The sequence below is a fragment of the Drosophila guanche genome, unplaced genomic scaffold, assembly GCF_900245975.1.
Source record: "Drosophila guanche unplaced genomic scaffold, DGUA_6, whole genome shotgun sequence".
Lineage (NCBI taxonomy): Eukaryota > Metazoa > Arthropoda > Insecta > Diptera > Drosophilidae > Drosophila > Drosophila guanche.
In genome coordinates this window covers 15,440,361-15,459,289 of record NW_022995743.1, presented here as the reverse complement: position 1 = coordinate 15,459,289, position 18,929 = coordinate 15,440,361, and the positions used below count along the sequence as shown (strand labels likewise).

General features: G+C 44.5%; 2 protein-coding genes across 18 annotated transcripts in view; one reads left to right on the top strand and one right to left on the bottom strand.

Moving 5' to 3' along the window:
* The window catches only part of LOC117592453 (heterogeneous nuclear ribonucleoprotein L), a 99,053-nt gene that overhangs the window by 56,546 nt on the left and 23,578 nt on the right, over nt 1–18,929 (top strand). For 4 of the 17 annotated variants that reach the window (XM_034286218.1, XM_034286217.1, XM_034286231.1 and 1 more), the window contains one exon: nt 3,240–3,311. The exons of 7 other annotated variants lie outside the window; for them this stretch is intronic. In XM_034286218.1, coding sequence (XP_034142109.1) covers nt 3,240–3,311 — 72 coding nt within the window. Of the gene's footprint in view, nt 1–336; nt 986–3,239; nt 3,312–18,929 lie in introns of those variants that run through there. 6 more of the 17 variants (XM_034286221.1, XM_034286220.1, XM_034286226.1 and 3 more) reach the window with 3 other exon arrangements.
* On the bottom strand, nt 14,868–16,632 carry LOC117592454 (elastin). The gene is made up of 2 exons (XM_034286236.1): nt 16,581–16,632; nt 14,868–16,520 (listed from the first exon to the last, which is right to left on the bottom strand). The coding sequence occupies exons 1-2, from the start codon at nt 16,581–16,583 to the stop codon at nt 15,072–15,074; spliced, it is 1,452 nt and encodes a 483-aa protein (XP_034142127.1). The 5' UTR covers nt 16,584–16,632; the 3' UTR covers nt 14,868–15,071.

The following is an 18,929-nucleotide window of genomic DNA, read 5'->3' as shown; positions in this document are numbered from 1 at the left end:
AAAAACCACGAAAATGCTAAAAAAACAATTACCATACAAAAATAAACAAGAAAATATATAGATAGATATTTATATATAGACAATAAATAAAACTCTTTGGGCAGGACCAAAAGCATCACAACAAAAACCGAAACTTTGCAAGAACTCTCACTGTCTCTCTATCTATCTCTCTCTCTCTCTCTCTCTCTCTTTCTCACTATCTATCTCTCTTACTCAAAATAAGTAAAAACCAAACAAACAAACAAAAAAAACCCCCAGTAAAAAAATCAGTAAAATATCACAACCCAACACTATCTACTATCTATCTCTATCTCGCTTGTGTTTGTCTGTGTGCAGGAGAGATGCAGATGCAGATGCATGGCACTGGCTCTGGCACTGGCACTGGCAGCGACACCGACGCATCCAGAATGGTTGTTGTTGGACTTGATCTTGATGATGATCATCCGTATATGGAAAATATGGATAAGGATGAGGATGAAGGTGATAAGGAGTTTATGGATATGGAGAATATCGAAGTGGATAAGGATGAACAGAGGCAGCGATACAACGCGGGATCAAAATCAAAGCATAGATCCTCCACTACTACCATCCTAACAGATACTACCACTAGTGCTACTACCAATACCAATACCAATACCACTACTACTACTACTATTACTACTACTATCCCAGCAATTAGTAGTCGTTATAAGCCGAAATCGTATTTGAACAGATCCTTGAAACGTTGTTTGACTGCCGCCGGCTGAGGCGGAACAAACGAACGAACAAACGAATGTTTTTGAATTTTGTTGCATAAAACTGAAACCAATTGAGACCGATATCATCGGATAACCATGATATATGTACTACCGTATAAACATACATACATATGTTGGCAAATGTAAATGTGGTTGTTGCTGTGGCCTGATGTGTTGACTGACAATCCGACGTATACAATGAGAGAGAAGAACCCCCATAAGAAAAATCAAAACAATATCAAATTAGAACTTTTTGCTAACATCCATCCATATATTATATATATATATATCGTGTAGTATATATATAATTTTGTGTTCTATTTGTCATACCATGAACCACAAAATTTCAATTCAAATTTGAATTATATCTTAATTTTTGTTCACGAATTTTACCATTGGGATCTGTTCAAAGCTATGTAAAGCCCTAGCCTATACCATTCTCGTGTTATAATTATTGCTACTGATTCCCGGGGCAAGTACTATGTATGTATTAGTGAGTGGTATTAGTCGGTCGGTACGAGTATGTGTATGTCTTGTCTGTACGAGTAGTTCCCGTTGCCTCCGCCTAAGCATACTCCTACGCTCCGGGCACAAACCTTTCCTCCCAATTTGCGAACGGGGAGGGGAGGGGAGGGCCTTCCATGAGTGGTGGTACGGAGAAGAGAAGAGAGGCGTCGGCGTCTCAACTACGCAGCGACTGTGTGCCGGAGGTGAGTCAGTTGAAGCACTCTAATCTAACTCTATGTCTAAGTACCATACAATTTCATAGCTTGTAAGTGCCAAACGATTCGATTCGATCCGATCCGATCCGAAACCGACGAGCAAATCTGTCAAATCTAAGCACAAATATACGCGTATTGTATGTATTGTTTAAGACTAGTATGAATACTACTCCGTTAATGGATTGTTGTGATCCTTTTCTGGTGCACGTGGGGTTGGATGGATGGAAAATAAAACAAAGAAAACTGCCCGCGTATCGGTAATCGGTGTACGATGTAAATCATTAGCCCCATTTAGCCATAAAAAGTCAATAAAACAAACGTAAAATGCTGTACATAAAAATTAATTGCACAACGCTGGTCGAGCCGAAAAATAACAGTCGCTGGGGGGCAATCAACAGCGAAAATAAGTAAATAAATATATTTTGAAAACAGGTTCTGAGCCACTCGTCGCACCATTAGCTATACGATTGCTATATGCAGTCTATTGGGGTCGCCATTGAATGATTGGCTGCTGTTTTGGTCAGGCACCGGACTAGAAGTTGGCCCTGAAACATTGACAGTGCACTCGAATGGAGCGTGTGAATGGTCGCGCGAAAAAGTGTGCCAGAATCAACCTGACCATATACATATTTATGTATATTTGTAGACACACATATTCGGGGTGGGGGGTTATGTTATCTCTTGATCTATTCCACGCTTGATGGCACTCTTTGCCATTCTCCTTGTATATGTATTTTTCTTTGTCTCTCGTAAATAGCTCGATAATCTTGTTCAAAAAGCTCTTGATTTATGTGCCTGTCGCCTTTTATCTCAGCTGGTGACGTATGTGACGGTGGTGTAGGGGTAGGGGTTGGGGAAGGGCTGCTGCGTGCTCTGTTCATTTCGCTAAAATGTTCGGCTGTCATAAATTAATCCACTTTAGATGTAGTGTTCGGCATTTGCTTTTTTGTTTCGCTTTTTGAATGAATTTTATTAGTCGACTTCCCATGCCCATCCCATCCTCCCCCCCTTGTTCCTGACTCTGACCTGCCTCAACACTGAAATCCAATTTGTTGTGTGTGGTTTGCCTCTTTCCTCTTTCCTCTTTCCTCTTTCCTCTTTACTATAAGTATTTTATGTGTATATAAAAACTGATTCATTGGCATTCAAGGCACTGAACAACACACGTCGGGTGGTAGCAGCTGAAGAAAGCGGCAACATTAGCGTGAATTTGGATTTATGTGCTCCGCTACCTTTTATTCTAAGTATGCCGGGAACAGGGTGCGGAAAAGTAGACCTTTCACTGGTCGCATTTGGTCCCAAAGAGACACGGGTTTCGATTCCCGATATGCGAAGGATGTTCTTTTCTTTTTGTCTCCTCTATTTATTCTCATTTGGTTTTGTTTTTGGTTTTGTTTCTGTTACATCTGTGAGGTCAAGCACACACACAGACACACTCAGACACCATCTATGCTATGTACACTGAGAACAATTGTGTTTTTGCCTAGTTAGTAGAGAGCAAACAAATGAATGAAATCACAAACCAGAGAGAGAGGTGGAGAATGTTAATGAAGAAACATCGCCTACACAGCATACACACAACCACAAACAGCGATACCAAATCAAATCAAATCAATCAACAACCAACAAAACAACAACAACAACAACCAACCAACCAAACAATCAACAACAAACCCAACCAGCAAAAACCAACCAAAAAACCCAAACAGAAATTCAACAAATTTGTGGAAACATTTATCACGCGCAATCTGTTTGCCATTTTGCTCTTGTCTCATTTCAGTTAAGGATATCGGAAATGGTCGCTCGCCATTACTGCAGGAGCCCCTATACGGTACACGACCTCAGCCCTACAGTGAGTAGAAGGCGCCTATTCATTTGTAGTTTCTGTTTAGCTGACAAATGTTGTACCCAAACCCCCACCCAAAAACCTCAACAAAATATCTATCTATCCATTCGCCTGAACATCCAACGCCTACAGACCCCTACAGAACTATCACATTCGTCATTTTTGTCTAAAGAACTCCAAATGATTTTGGTGTGTGTGTTTTCTGTGTGTGTGCTCAAACACATATTTCAATTATTTATGCGTTTCGTTGTTCGTTTGTTTGTTTCGATATGTTTACCTACATACCTACACGGCTATCCGTTTGGAATGTCTCTAAGAAAATCAGTCCGACCTGACCTTTCGCCCCCACCCGTTTTCGCATTTCTGTGCAGCAGAAAGAACACCTGGCTGGCTGAAAAGTTCCTCTCTAATTGCTGCCACTTACGGTTGCAATCGTCATAGTTGTTTTTGTCATCTTTTCAACGAATAAGCTGGCGACATATGTATGCGCAATTAGGAGGAGAAGAGAAAAAAAGATCTCATCATAATTAACTAGGTTATGGGACTGAGAGAAGCACACTCTCGACCCAATTTCGTGTGCCTGGAAAATTCTATTAACAGAAATGGTGCGGGGGTAAGAGAGAGGTACAAGAGCTAACAATTTTGAGTCAACAAATAATCGAATGCTAGACAAGTGCGGGCCCTAAAACGTGACTGGGTCTGGTGTGATGTGTGTTGGGCCCAGGACATCCAAAGCGAGAGTGCCCAGCCGCCAGGCACCGTCTTGAGTGTTTTCCAATTGCCTTGCAGAAAATTGTCTGGTGTCAACGCCAGAAAACTGCAAAGGAAATGAGATATGTAGGATGTGGGGAAATGCGAAATGGCAGGAGAGGAAAGTAGAGCCTGGCTCAATATTTTCCGAAGAACATGTGTCTTCATTTCGTTGTGGACTTTGTGGCCTGCCAGGCAATCGATTCGTTTGCTTCCGCTCCCTCTCTCTCTCTTTGTAAAGTGGAAAATTAATTGATTTTTTTTTTATGGCATTTCAGGCATTTGCAGCATTTCAATTTCAATTGCGAGAATCCAAGTGTGAAATTCTGAACGAAAGCCAACTGAAACGTTTTCCTTGCCTCAAATTAGCCGGAAGGCTGAGAAAGTTTTATTTTCTGTGTGGGTTTTCTTTTGGCCAATAATGATAAATGTCGGCTGCTGCCACCACAATTCTCGATAAATTATCCATCGTACAGGGCTGAGAATTCAATATAAAATTAATCCCTTAATTAAGACTTTTCAGCCAGAGAGGCTGGCTGCTGGCTAATTCAGAATGGACTTATGTGTTCTCCACACTTTATTACTTATCGATCTTTGGCGTAAAAGTTGTTCTACCCAAGCAACCTCATGGAACGGAAGAACTGAAGGAAACTGAAACGCCTCAAGGACGCATCTAGTTACAACTTTTGCATTATCTCAAAACAGCAAACTATAAAGTATAGTAAAAAACAGCCTCCTGCCTGCCTGCTGTTGCTCCGCCCGCTCCTTCTGGTTATCAAAACTTATGTAACCTGGCCCCGAGGGCGCTGCTGTTGCTCGTTTATAATTTTAGCCAGACAAAAATCTCTGTGCCCTGCGCCGCTCTCAGTTGATGTTTAATTTTCTGCGTAAATAAGATTTGGAATTGGTTTGCTTTTGCATTAGGCCAGGCATAAAGTTTTTCCCACACCGAAACAACAATTGCTGGAACTTGGAACTTGGATGTGGCTTCTGGTGGTAGTGGTGGTGCTGCTGCTGTTGCTATTCCTTTTGCCTGAGTTGTCTGGATGGGGAGCTTTGGGACAAACTGATTCGGAAGATTAAGTAAAAATCCGTCTCTAACTGATGCTTGGCTGCTGCTTTTAATTGCATTTTACGCAAAAGTTTAAGTTCTCGTCGTTGCCTAGGTTTCAATTAGGGTCTTGGGGGTTGACTTCTAACTCTACACCGCCCACACCCAACCCCTATGCGAACTTTCTTTGCAGCAAATACTGTGGGGAGTTGGAGAAACTTTTGGCGTTTCGCCAGTTGCTTCTTTTAGTGGTTATACCCAGGCATTAGTATTTGCGTCAGTAGTAAAGGACTTTCCGAATCTTAACAGCTAGATGCGGATGTACATACATACTCGTATACATAGTATATGCATGTGTAAGGGTATCTAAAGCTTCGAGCACTGAAGCACTATCCTTTCGTTTTCTTTTATGTTTTGTTATATATTCCTTGGTTTCGTTGGTTTTTTTTATTGTAAAAGCATTCGAATGCTGCTCGAGAAACTTTCACAACCAAATTTTCTTTACTGTTTACTCTGTTTGTTTGATAATTGGCCATGGAACGGCATTTGGCATTTTATGGGCGGGCAGCCACCCCCTGGCACTGGCATTCCTGGTCGCTGGAATAAAGTTTTACTTTGCTTCAAGCTAAAAAGTCGAAATTCAATTGATACGAGAGGGGGATGGACAGAGACAGATACGAGCATGGATAAGGGGGAGGGAGAGTTCCAAGTGTAATGGATTCATTGGGTTGTTTTTGCTGTTTTATTCTATTTGTATTGTCATTTTTGGTTGCATGTTTGTTGGCTGTTGGCATGCTTCGGGCCAAATAAATGTGGTTATGCGCTGTGGATAATACATACTTTAATAGAAACAAATGTATGTAAATATGTACGTGCTTCTGTTACGTGTTGGCTAACATTTTTCCATGTTCTTGTTTGATTTTATTTTGTTTTGTGCAATTTGTTGCTGGATGGTAATTTTGATGGTAAATGGAGTTGAGTTGTTGCATTTGTTATTGCACCTTCAGCTGCCCTCCAACCACACCTGATTGTTGACGCCCTCTGTCCCTGCCAAAATGATTTTATGCATAGTTGATCAGTCGTTGGTTTGCTTTTCCTTTTGTCAATTTCCTTCTTCTGGCTTACGGGTTTGAAGGCATGTCGGGGGCAGCTCAACTTCTCCCTTTCCTAATCAGAGAATAACACCAGTCTGGATCTCAGCTGCACTTAGGTCGGAAATGTCGGAGCAGCACAGCAGACCAGAGTGGACTGCTCGACGATTCAATTCATTGGGGGTTTTGTTTTTTTGTAGCCCGTTTTCCCGGCACCGGCTGACTAATAAGCATCCTTGGGGAAATTATGATGAGCAGAATTCAATTTCGAGTTTAATTTGCAGCGAATCCGCCTTCTACTTGGACTCACTTTACAGGGCGATTTCCTTAAAAAATATAAGACATAAAATATGCGTGCAGTCGGCTTTCAAGCAACTTTCAGTCTTTGTTTAGGCCTGGCCAAGTTTTAGTATTTCCAAGCCCCATTTTCGTCAAGTTTCTGTGACCCGAGCTCACAAAATGCAAATTTGTTGGTTTCTTTGTTTTGGCTTTGCCTTTTATAATATTAAAAAAATAAATGTAAACGTTTTATCTGTATCTTGGCTGCATTTGCAACATTCTCACCACTTTCCACATTTTCCTTCCTTAGTTTTCAACCACAATGAGCGCTTTTCATTATTTGCTGTGGAAAACATTTGACTTTTTCCTTTCATTATTTGATTATTCTTTGCCGCTGCATAAAAAAGTATTTTTAATTTTACCACAAACTTTTTTCTACCCCACCGCTCCCCTCTTCGTCCTGCTGCTCTGCAAGCAAATGAAATGCTAAAGTGATTTTTATTAAAAAGTTTACTTTTTAATCTGATGTGCGAGGTCCCGGCCCCGCCCCAACTTTATTTATTTGTTTATGTATTTTGTGTGCCATTCTTTGTTTTTTTTTGTTGCATAATTTGTCGTTTTGCGGCCAGCAGGGGTTCATTAAAATTATCACTTTTGTGGGAAGCAATGACGAAGCCCTGGCAGGGTAACATTTACTGTCAGGAAATTCTGTTAATTAGCACGCGGGTGGAGCGGTGCGATCTTAGGAGTTGCTCAAAAAAAGCCACACAACACCATGCAATAAGCCCGGCCCATATCCCAATTGCAATTCTTTTTGATTAACATATTTATGGCCTCGGGGGCTACTACGCTTTTGTTGAATGTGAATCAGGCAGTCGGCAATCATTCACACCTCTAAGCCAGGCCTGACAGTGCCTCGAGCCTGGTCCCTAGTGGGCGCTGGGCCGAAACGCGTTAAAGCATTGTGCCCCCAGTGGGTCGCTCGTAATGGCTGTACATACAAAATGGCCACGGACCGGAAGTTGTGCTGCTTCTGGCAATGGCGGCCGTGGTGGCGGTGGAACAACTGTAACTGAGCCACGTTTTTTACTGCCATTTCCGCCGCAGTAGAAAATGTTTTTAATTTTAATGCAAGTGCTGTTTCTCTTTCGGTTGCTGCTGCTCCTGCTGCTGCCGCTCTCTGGGGGGATCGGGGTTTTGGGTCACTTTGCCATTTACCATTCTTGAAATTCCCTGAAATATTTAGAGGTTTCAGCGCGACCAGTCCGATTTATCAGCGAAATTCAGAAGGCCGAAATGCAATTCTCAACTTTGAATTGTGTGTCCATATACAATTGGTAGGGGTTTCTCTATTTTTTCTCTGCCGTTTTTCTTCCCATGTTGCCTCAGCTGTCAAGGGAAACTTTTATGAGAAATTGAACTGCAGAAACTGCCACTTGCCATTGGCTGCTGCTGCTGCTCCATCGTCTGCTCCCTCTGGTCCTTTTTTCTGCCATGTTTTGCATTATTGCCATGCCACAACAGCCTGCGGCATTGCATTTGAAAGTTATCAGCAGAAAAACACAAGAGCAAAGCAGCGGAAAAACTATCTAAAGGAAAACTCCATCCCTGCAGCAGCATCTGTTGCTGAATGGCATAATTTTACCTCCCACACAACTCCGTCGTTGCCATCCATCCAATCGACAATTGTGAAGGAAAGAAAGCTCGATTTCAGCTGTTGAGTGTTTTCCAATTGTTATCCGTAGGTTGCATGCCACAGCTCCCATCGTATCTGCCATCAACACATCATCTTGTGTGCCTTTTTTTTGGTTTGGGATGGACTGTGTGGGGTTGGGTGGGCGTTTTTTTTTTTTTATTACAAAATATTGGCAACAGTCTGCCACAAATTGAGGAAGCCAAACGTTTACTGCCCCACGTGACACACACACACACATTATCGTTCCCATCTTGTGTGGTTTGGTGCCATTGTTGTCGGGGCTCGGTCTCTGTCTCTTGTATTGAAACATTTCTGGCCAGATAATAATTTTGCTTTATTATTTTGTGGCCCTAGTCGGAGGAAGGCGAGACATTCCTCGATGTGTGTGTGTGTGTAAGTGCTGCTGCTTTTGTTGTTATTATTGCTGCTGCTGTTGCTGCACTTGTCTGCCTGGCTGTCTGATGTGTGGCTGGTTGACGATAATTGGCACATTTCGCCACTTGCAGCCATCCCCGGGTCATCTCGATCCATATCTGAATCTGACAATCCATTGTCCTGGCCAGGCCTGGCCATTTTTGGGATTGTTCAACTTACATATGCCCACCCCATGGTGACAATTTGTCCATCATCATTGGCAGCCCACCACCAACGGCATCGTGTCGTTTCCATTGTGCGTAATTGCACGTAGTGCCAGTAATGCCGATTGAGATGAAGCGTGACAGCACTCAGGATACACAGGATACAGTTGGATAATCTAAGGGAATGAATACGGCTGGATATCTTCAGGGAATGCGTTCAGTTGAATTCAGTTTGCAAGAAATGCAAGGCCATAGATGGGTCAAGAGTTTGGCATTTGATCAACATACAGGAGTTAATATTTGAGCTACTTCCCATGAGTTGTCTGGGTAATACTTCAATTGCCAAGTGGAAAACTTGTTCAACTATTGGCGGGTTAAAGTTTAGAGAGTCTTGCCAATGGGGGGTACTGTCTAAAATCTGTTTTGTCTCCATTGGCAGTCGGCTGCCACTGTCAGTGCTCAAAGATGCATGGAGCGTAAATTGGCATTGCCACATCTCCACACGCATGGGGAACACACACACACACACACACACACAGCCAAGTGGATGCAAGTGGAAACAATGGAGTGACAGGGACATTGTGAAACTGTCATCGGCGGTTGTCGGCCAACTAAGCATTTAATTTTAGCCCCAGCCCAGCGACAATTTTAGCGAGGCCTGAAGTAGAACTGGCCCAGACCGAAAGTCGAGCTCCCTGTGGCTGCTGTTGCCACAGCAGTTGCACAATACGCAAACTGTTGTTAACTGTTGACGTTGGGAAATTGTACGAGTGACAAAAGACATGGCAACTTGTCCAAAACACAATGAATGCGAACGGCAAATCCGAATGGGAAAACCGACTTGCAGACGTCGCTGATGGCCGGGAAATTGAATTAGCCAAATGCCTGAAAAGTGGTTACAATGCTCGCAGACTGTCTGGCAGCTCTCTCTCTCTGGTTCAGGAGTGCCTCGTGAATTATGCACTTCTTGAATTAATTGCGCACAGCGAGAAGATATCAGCGCTGCAGTCTTGTCGCTGCTCCTTGACAGGAGGGATGAGGGGATTGTAAAGGGAACTTATTCAATTAAACTTTTGCCTTTTCCTGTCCGGGCACAGCTCGTAATGGGAAAGCCTTGGACAGCCGCCACAACCACCGACTGTGGTTGGGAGTGCTGCTGGCGGCGGCGGGCAGAATAACTTATGCTCTAAATGAAATTTCATTAAAATATAATATTTGCTTGGAGACAGGACATTTCTGTGTTCCTAGAGGCGAGGCAGGGCGTTTCGTGGCGTCACATGTGACATGCGTTTAAATAAATGTTGCACTTGATCCTGCTCCACACTGGCAGCGACCGGCAACATCTGTGTGCCTTTGCAGCTGCATGCAAATTGGAGCGTTATTATATTGCACAGCCATCGGGCTAAGGGGCTCTGATGTATGGGAATTTGTGCGGTACGCAACTCGCTTCTACTTGTACTCCTCCTTCCCCGTCTTCTCTCCCTCTCTCTGGAGAGCGACAGTTGCTGACGTTGAAAGCATTTGACTTTTTGGCATTTGACTTTTTGGCCGGGCCCGGCCCCCAAGCTGGATCCGAATCTCTGGGGACGTTGTTTCAACAAAACTATTTCCATGGGAAAAGTCTCTGATTTATGCATGTTCTGTTCTGCCACATGAGGCCTTTGCTTCTGCCCCATCCGACCATCCGTCCATCCATCCAACCAGTCCACATTGTTTGATTAATTTCATAAGCTTCGCTGTGCCGCTGCCGCTGCCGCTGCCGCTGTCTTCCTGTTGCCTGCCACCGCCTGCCAGCAATTACGTCACAAAAAGGACAACATTCCAGGAGCGCCCCCAGCAGGGGAGACACGTGGCACTTGTGTGTATGTGTTTGCGTGAGCTTTAATTGTTCACCAGAAAGTGCTGTGGCAAACACTTGAAGGGCTTAAAGAGCTTGACCATCATTCGGGGCAGCTCGAACGGCCTTTTGGGACAGCAAAGTACAGTGGCTGCCACCCGACAAAAGGAAATCTGAGTCGCGTGTAATGGGACTAGAACGAGAATTCAGGGAATATACAGGAGAAAATATATTTGGAAAATTCTCGGGAAATCTTCAAATCACTCGAGCTCTTTCCTTTTGTTGTGGTTCTGCCAAGGCAACTAAAATAATTACACTGATTTTTCATTTCTTGAGTCATTTAACATTCATAAAATACATTCATGCAATCTCTTATTTCTGGTTGCTGTTACTGGACTTTGGCATTGTGTTCCATAAGCCAAGGCAGGCTGGTCGAACTAATCCCCAGATGTCGACAGCTAGCCTTAGCATCCAACCTCCCCCCCCGAGATGAAGCCTTTATTATAACATTCAGATGGATGTGCAATTTCTTGTAAATTTAATTTCCTGCTTTACATTTCTGCTCATTTCGCTGGCAATCTCTGACTTTTGCTCTTGTTGGATTTGCATTTTTGGCAGGCGAGCAATGACGCTGCTGCTCTGATGGCTTCTACATTGCTCATCATCTGTGCAGAATTCATTTCCTCATTTTTGGACGTACAAATAGTGAATGAATCATTTGCTGCAGAGCTTCCCTAGTTGTCACTGAATTTCAATAGTTAATTGGTTTTGGAATCCTATCATAGATATTCATTTGTGGTCTTCCAATGGCATGCTAATTGTTGATTAGTCCTTGAACTTTCAAAACTTTATTGTTATGGGCTGGTCGACATGTGTATTTGGTGCTGAAAATTGTTTGCCAATCAAATCAGTGGAAAATGTCGCAGCTTTAGATACCCTTGTGGGTGCAGCTATTAATGTGTGATTTGGGCGGGCTTCCTACATTCACCCCATTCCTACATACCCTGTGTAAGGGTATTTACTCAGCACAAAGCCCCAAAGCCAAAAGTTATGTGCAAAAATGTTTTCCCTGCCAATGAGACGTGAACTTTTATGGTGCTCTGCCTCTCACTCTCTCTCTCTCTCTCAGTTCTCGCTCTTGCCTCTGCCGCCCTCTCATGTCAAGAAAACTAATTGATTTTAAAATAAATAATGACTAATCGCCACCTGCAGCAAAGGAAACGGAACCCCACAGTTTTCTAGTGGGGCGAAAATGTTATGTGGGTCGAATTCGATAGCTCTGCGCAGATACGGGATAACCCGTGGCCGTGCATAGGGATCCTTTCCTTTCCACCTCTTGATTAATTGAAATTTCACTCACTGTCAAGGTGTACTACGTGTGTTTGTATTCCCACCCGAAGTTTGCTTGTGTGTGGGCGTGGCAGAAGGTCGGAAGAACCCATTTTCAAATTAATTAAGTGCGCTAATTTTGGCAAAAAGGTTTTTTAATTGATGGGTGAGAAGCGTTGAGGAACTTATTTACCACCGAAATACTCGTGCTTCCTTCAGTGAATGAAATTCCATTTGCACTCAGGCAACGAGTTTTAAGCTGTTAAAACTTTAACCTGTTTGAATGATTTCAATGTTTTATTTGATTTGATAATTGCATAATCTCTGGGCGAATTATTCCATTTAATGCTTGAAGATTTTCCATTGAAGGGAAAGTCTAATCGGCTTATTTTGATCTTAAATGCCACTCAATCGGGACAAAAGACAGCAGGCAAATTGAGAAGAAATAACAGCAATAGCTGATAATGAACACAAATACATAGCAATGATAAATGGACCCTTTTTCATGTGAAATTCGCTTCTCTATGGTTCAGAGTTTGCTCATTTCCACACTCATTTTCTCCACATGTGTTCTGACTCTTTGCACTTTGGTTTCCCCCTCAATTTGCATTCAATATGAGTGCATGAATGTGTCAGCAAGCTGCCTGTTCTATTGCCTTGTGGATTAGCTGCTCTTGATGATGATTTTCACACCAAAGTCTGTACACTTTACTGGCATTTTGTGGTGCTGTGATGATTTGGTAATTGTGCTGCAAGTGGGCAGTTGGCCCAATGAATGGATCGGCAAATAGTAATGTGATTGCTGGCCATTCGAGATTTAGACTCTGCGTCGATTCCAGTCAGATGCAGGAATGCAAGAAATACAACAGGACTGCCACTCTATGTATGCGTGTAGTTCATAGCTATTCAGGCTCTTTTCAACATTTCCTTTTGGCAAGTAATGACCCAAAAATCTACATTTCTCTTGCTACATTTGCTGCTGTATGGCGGCAGATAGTATGCCCAGCACATTTACATACATATCTGGCCTAATGCTATGCCCGAGGGTATGGGTTGGGCCGGGGCACCCCACGACATGCCATCCCCTGGCTGTGTGCCAGGGGCAAAATTCTGCTCTAGCAGGATACTCCATCCTGCACGCAACAGAGAGCAGTCTTCCTGCAGCCTTCTCTTGTGTTTGTCCTTCGACAATATTCAAAAACTGATTTTCATATGTCTCTCAAGTTTATTTGCGACCAGGCAGATTGTGGGTAGGAACACACGGTTCCGCCCTGCCGCTGGGGCACTCGTCTCCAGCTTCGTATCTGTATCTCTGCCGTCAGTCTCTGCTGGTGCTGCTGATGCTGCCACTGCTGCTCCTGCTTCTGCTACTGCTGAAGTCTTATCATCCCTCGCACACGCACCAAAGTTGGCCGAGTGCTTGCGAATTTTTCCTTCCAACTTTTTTTCTTTTCTTTATTGGGTCCCGAATTAAATTCGCAGCACACACTCCCACGGAAAAAGGGAAGTCGGGGCGAGACCCAGGGAATGGCAGGCCGACTCCTGTGTAAGTTTTTTGAAAAGCGATTTCGAATGCAAATTTCATTGGGCCCCCCAGTTCGTGTTCTCCATTCCCGTTGTGTGTGTATGTGGAGATGGAGATTAAAATCAATTCAATTTGCAGCAGACCAAGCAAAAGTGGTAATAATTTTTGTTCTTTGTTTTCCACGCACCCTGCGGAAATTCCCATTTTGCTTGCCTTTACATTCTTTTACTTAAAATAATGAGATTTTAAGCTGAAGTAAATTTGCGTTGAGCCGTTGGCATTGGCTTAAACGATGTTGGGAAATGGAATTGAGGTTTTCCGAGCACTAGCCGGAGCAGGAATCTATAGGATCTGTGCACAGTCAGCTGGCTCTTAATTGACTCATTTCTTAGCTCATTCGATACCTAGCCAGACAGACACACTGCCTGCCGACAATATATCACACGTTATGCACCATTAAGTGTTCATTTAATAGCGTGCCATTTATCAATTCTGCCGTCGATGCTGCCAAATGTTGAGTAAAAGTCGCAGGATGAGCCAGATACCTGGGCGGGCTGTTGGCAGCTGCCAGTTTCTAGGAAAAATCATGAATAATAAAAAAAAATATAAAGGGAGAAGTGGAAGCAGAGGCAAGACATCTGAAGCTGTGTTTGTCATAATAAAAGTTACTTCAAAAATTGTACGAGAATATCTGAGCGTGCATAAATCAACGTCCTGTCCACACGCTGCTGCGCATTCCCGTTTCTGGCCAATCGGGCGCTTGATCTGCGCCAGGTACAGCATGGCGTATGCGTGATTTATATGCTGCCAAGCATCGAAATTATGTTTCAAATATATTTTCCAGCGGAGTTCTCATAATTAGTCAGCGCAACAAAATACATCCATTGAGCTCATCCCAGGCACCGGCGTACCCGGATTAGCTTTGCAGCCAATTCCTTAAGGGGTTTGTCTTGTGTGTTAGTGTTTATTTTACGCTCGTAAATTAACAAACTTGAGCCAAGTTGATGGATAGAGTACTCTGGGAGTGTATCTCGTACCTCATATCTATGTATGTGTCCCGTGTTCCGTGTCCTGTGTTTGCTTAGGCAGAGTGCACAGCTGGCAGGTGCAGATGGAGATGCAGCGGCTCCTGTTGCTTTTGCTCTTGCCAGACTCCCAACAGGCTGCCGCAATTTATTGCTGTCTTGTTCCGCCTTTGGGGCAATCAAATACCAAAATGCCTTCGCTGCGCTTTGACATTTAATTGCGTCGTTCTGCGGTCTGCGTTGTTTATGAAATACGAGTATTTTTGTGCTTTACTTTGCTCAGCCCCCACCCAGTCTGTGTCTTTCCCCACTATCCTCCATCTATCTACGAGTATTTGCCAGAGCAGTCTCATGTGTTTGACGATTTTAACCATCGGCAACCCTGTCAACGCACCGGTTTCCATTTTGTTGATTGGTCTGTGGAGTGAATGCAGCTAAGGATAACGTCCCCCTAAGTCCTTTCGCACATCAGGATTACTTTATTGAATGCAATATTTTGTGATTTGCCTGTCGCCTAAGTGCGCTTGCCCTTGCTCCGACGTATGCCGGGCTTATCCTTGTTCGCACGGAAGCCGTGCCTATGCCTCAGTCTTTCCAACATGTGATTACAACATGCGTTTCTTGTGCTTTGACCGCCAGCTTAAGCCTTTGCTCCACCTTTTGCGCTTGCCCCGACGTGTTCGATGGCTGGCGCCCGTTCGGCGACGCACCGTGATGGATTCGACTTCCTCCACAGATATCTCCTTGTTGGCGTCGTAGTGGTACGAATAGCACTTAACGTGTCCATTCTCGATCAGGCACAGCCAGCTGAGGTCGGTCCACTCGCTGGTTGGCGTCTGAGTCTCGCAAGAGGCGCCCTGGCAAGGTTCATTGCCAGAGAAATCGTAGTCCGAATCTGTACCCATCTGTGCCGAGGAAGCTTGGCCGGAAGGCTTTGGCCCTTCCAGAGGATGTCTATCAAAACTCTGCTTCGGATTAGCTTCAGGAATCCCAGGGACAGCTCCAGGCATTACTCCAGGGACGGTTCCAGGAACACCTCCAGGGAGACTTCCAGGGAGACCTCCAGCGACGGTTCCAGGAACAGCTCCAGGGACACCACCGGGAACACCTCCAGGGACAGCCCCAAGAACGGTTCCAGGGGAAGCACCAGGGACAGCTCCAGGGAGACCTCCAGGGGCGGTTCCAGGGACGGTTCCAGGGGCACCTCCAGGAACACCTCCAGCTGCAGCTCCAGGGACACCTTCAGGGACAGCCCCAGGAACGGTTCCAGGGACAGCACCAGGGATAGCTTCAGGGACAGCGCCAGGGACTGTTCCAGGGACAGCACCAGGGATAGCTTCAGGGACAGCGCCAGGGACTGTTCCAGGGACGGTTCCAGGCACAACTCCAGGAACACCACCAGGGACACCCCCAGGAATACCTACAGGAACACCATCAGGAACAGCTCCAGGGACAGCTCCAGGGATAACTCCAGGGACAGCTCCAGGGATAACTCCAGGGGCAGCACCAGGGACAGTTGCAACCGGAGTGCCTGGTGGTCTGTTGACGGTACACCAGACGTGCAGCTTATCAACCATATCCTGGATGGTCGTACCGGCCAAGAGCTCTTTCATAACGAGTTCGCTGATTGAGTTAACGACATCAGTGTTTATGGGCACTCCAGGGCTGAACTTTTCCACCTGCTTGATGATCACCTTGGTGGCCCCCATGACCGCTACCTCCATAAGCTCGTCCTTGGTGATCTCTGGTGCACACAGTTCTTCCGTCTGCCTCGGTGGCAGCTCTGCATGAGATTGACGGTGCGCTTGAGATTGAGGGTCGGTACCAGGGTCAGCTCCAGGAATAGCTCCAGGAAGAGTTCCAGGGACAGTACCAGGGACAGCTCCTGGAATAGCTCCAGCAATAGCTCCAAGGACAGCTCCAGGCACAGATCTGGGTTGTACTTCAGTACGTCGGCGTGTATGGTGAGAGTGATGACGGTGGCTTCTGGCCTCCAGGAAGTTCAGCGGTCCAATCATTGCGCCCAGCCAGAGCAGCAGCCACAGAGATTGTTTCTACAAAGGGAGATAATGTAACACAATCCTACGGACACGCAGTGTCCCAATAGATTTCACCATTTCAATCTTCTAGTGGCAGCCACCTTCAAGTTTGGTGTTTGGATTTCAATTGAAAGGGGAACATTTGCATTGATTTTTACTGGATTTGGTCTATCCTAAGATTTCAAGCTCATTTGTCATGAAACTGAGATTAGCAACGCCTCAAGTCCATAGTGTTCGTATTATATAAGCTCCCATGTGAAGCAAATTACTGAGATTATCATGCCGTCCCATGCTGTGAGAGAACGGTCACACTGCCACAATTATTCCACTGGAAACGGTTATGCAACAAATCCGATTCTCAAAAGACTTCCCCGATCAAATTCGATTCAATCTGATCCTCTATGGGCTGGCATTCGCCATACTTCGCACTTGAAATTTGGCCAAAGGCACAAACAGAATGCGAAATGCAATTAATGAAAACTGATTACGCGCAGTGGGCTGCCACATAATGTCGGTGTCGGAAATTCTCAGCTTCGAATTATTGCTGCTCTCCAGACTGCAATGTCTGTTTACATTTTGCATTGCCATTTCCCCATTTTACCATCGTTCTCCTTTCTATACCCGGTACTCGACGAGTTAAAGGTGTATATTAGATTTGTGGTTGAATTGATGCGACTAAGGCACAGATGGAAACCGAGTCGATATAACCATGTCTGTTCATCGGTAATGTAAAACATGAAAAACAAGAAAATCATAAGTAGTGATGCGTTTGAACGCGTCTCACAACGTTCCTTGCCGATGGGTGTGCCTGTTTTCAATGAAATTGTTCGGCAAATAAAATTGGGAATATATGCATGTGGTGGTTGCTCTTCCTCAATTGTGCCCCCCTCTCTGTGTCCCTCTCGATTCATTTGTTTATTGGTATATTTGTTTACTTTTGGGCTTGAGGCTGTTGGCAAATATTCGGGCACTTAAATCGCAATGATCTATGCTCTTAGTGTACTATAAATGCACCTCTATATGTGTATGTGTAGCTGTATATAGCAGAATCGGAATTGGAATCTGAATCACAATCCGAATTCGAAATTGTTTACGAAGTTTCAACGCTGCTCAAAGATCTTTGCTGTGCAATTTCTTTCGTCGTTGAATGTGTCCCAACTTATACTACGAATACGAATCCATATAGTATATTGCATGCCTCCTCTCCTCTGAGGCATATTTCACATTTTGGCCCGCTGCTCGACAATTAATGCATTCATTTCAACTGACAGAAAGATGACCGCCCGAATATTTATGTGTAGATTTATGTTCACAGCTTATGAGATTATTTTTCGGATTTGTTCATGTGAAATAGCACCCGTTGCCCCATCGAATTAGAACTCAATTAGTCGTAGAGTACTTGTAAAAATGCAATAGTAGTTGGGATCGTTAAACCAGACAACTGGCCTGATGTATTTCATTGTTCTCTGCTCAGGTCAGCAGAGTGGAAGAGGTTGATTTCATCAGCTGGGATGGAATGCGCTTTCAAGAGTTGTGGGTAAATCGAATTTCCATCTCTTCGCTTCAAACTCCACTCAGTTGTGCTCGCAATATTTCATTTTCCATTTCGCATTTCCCACTTTGCCAATTTCGATGCACCGCATTAAAGTTGTACTTCCGGTTGGCCACATCCTTCCTTCTTTCACTTCCAATGCCCCAGCCAGTGCTGCCCCACAGGTAGTTCTGCCCAAAACAACATGCTGTTGGTTGCCAATGGTGCTCCAGTTTTGATGGCAACATGAGCCAATAGCCGCCATTAAATACGATGGTCAGCACAATGTCCTCCCCTGTGTATCTAGAGCTTGAAGCCAGAGGGGAAACTTTCGATGCAACACTGTTTTCACACTCACGCCACGCACTCTTCTATTCGTATTTGTGCTACTCGAATGGAAAACAAACAAAATAAACGTCGCACTAGTGGACGAGACGGGTTTTCCTACGCTTACATAACGCTCAAATCTCCTCCCCGACGATGGGAGCCAATGGCTCCTGATGAGCGCGGTTCATTGGTCCCCACAATGGCCACGCACATTCCGAAATTGATTTCGATTTCGATTTCGTTTGATTTTGCTTGCATCAGCAGCAGAAAGGAAGAGAAACCCGAACACAAACCGATACTGACTAGTAGAAAAGCAGCGAAAAAACATGTTGAATTGGTGGAAACTGCTTTTGCTTTGCCTGATTGTTGCTGCTGTTACCATTTCCTGGCCATGGACATTGTACTCTCCTCCTGCAGCAGCAGCAGTAAGATTGGAAAACTTGATATTCAAGTTGTGCCATCGCAAGCGGAAAACGCATTTCCCAACAAGAGCGCATAGTTTCCCAGAGCTGTCGTCGTCCACTTTTAGTCGTCGTTGTCGTTGTCGTCGTCGTCGTCGTCGTATG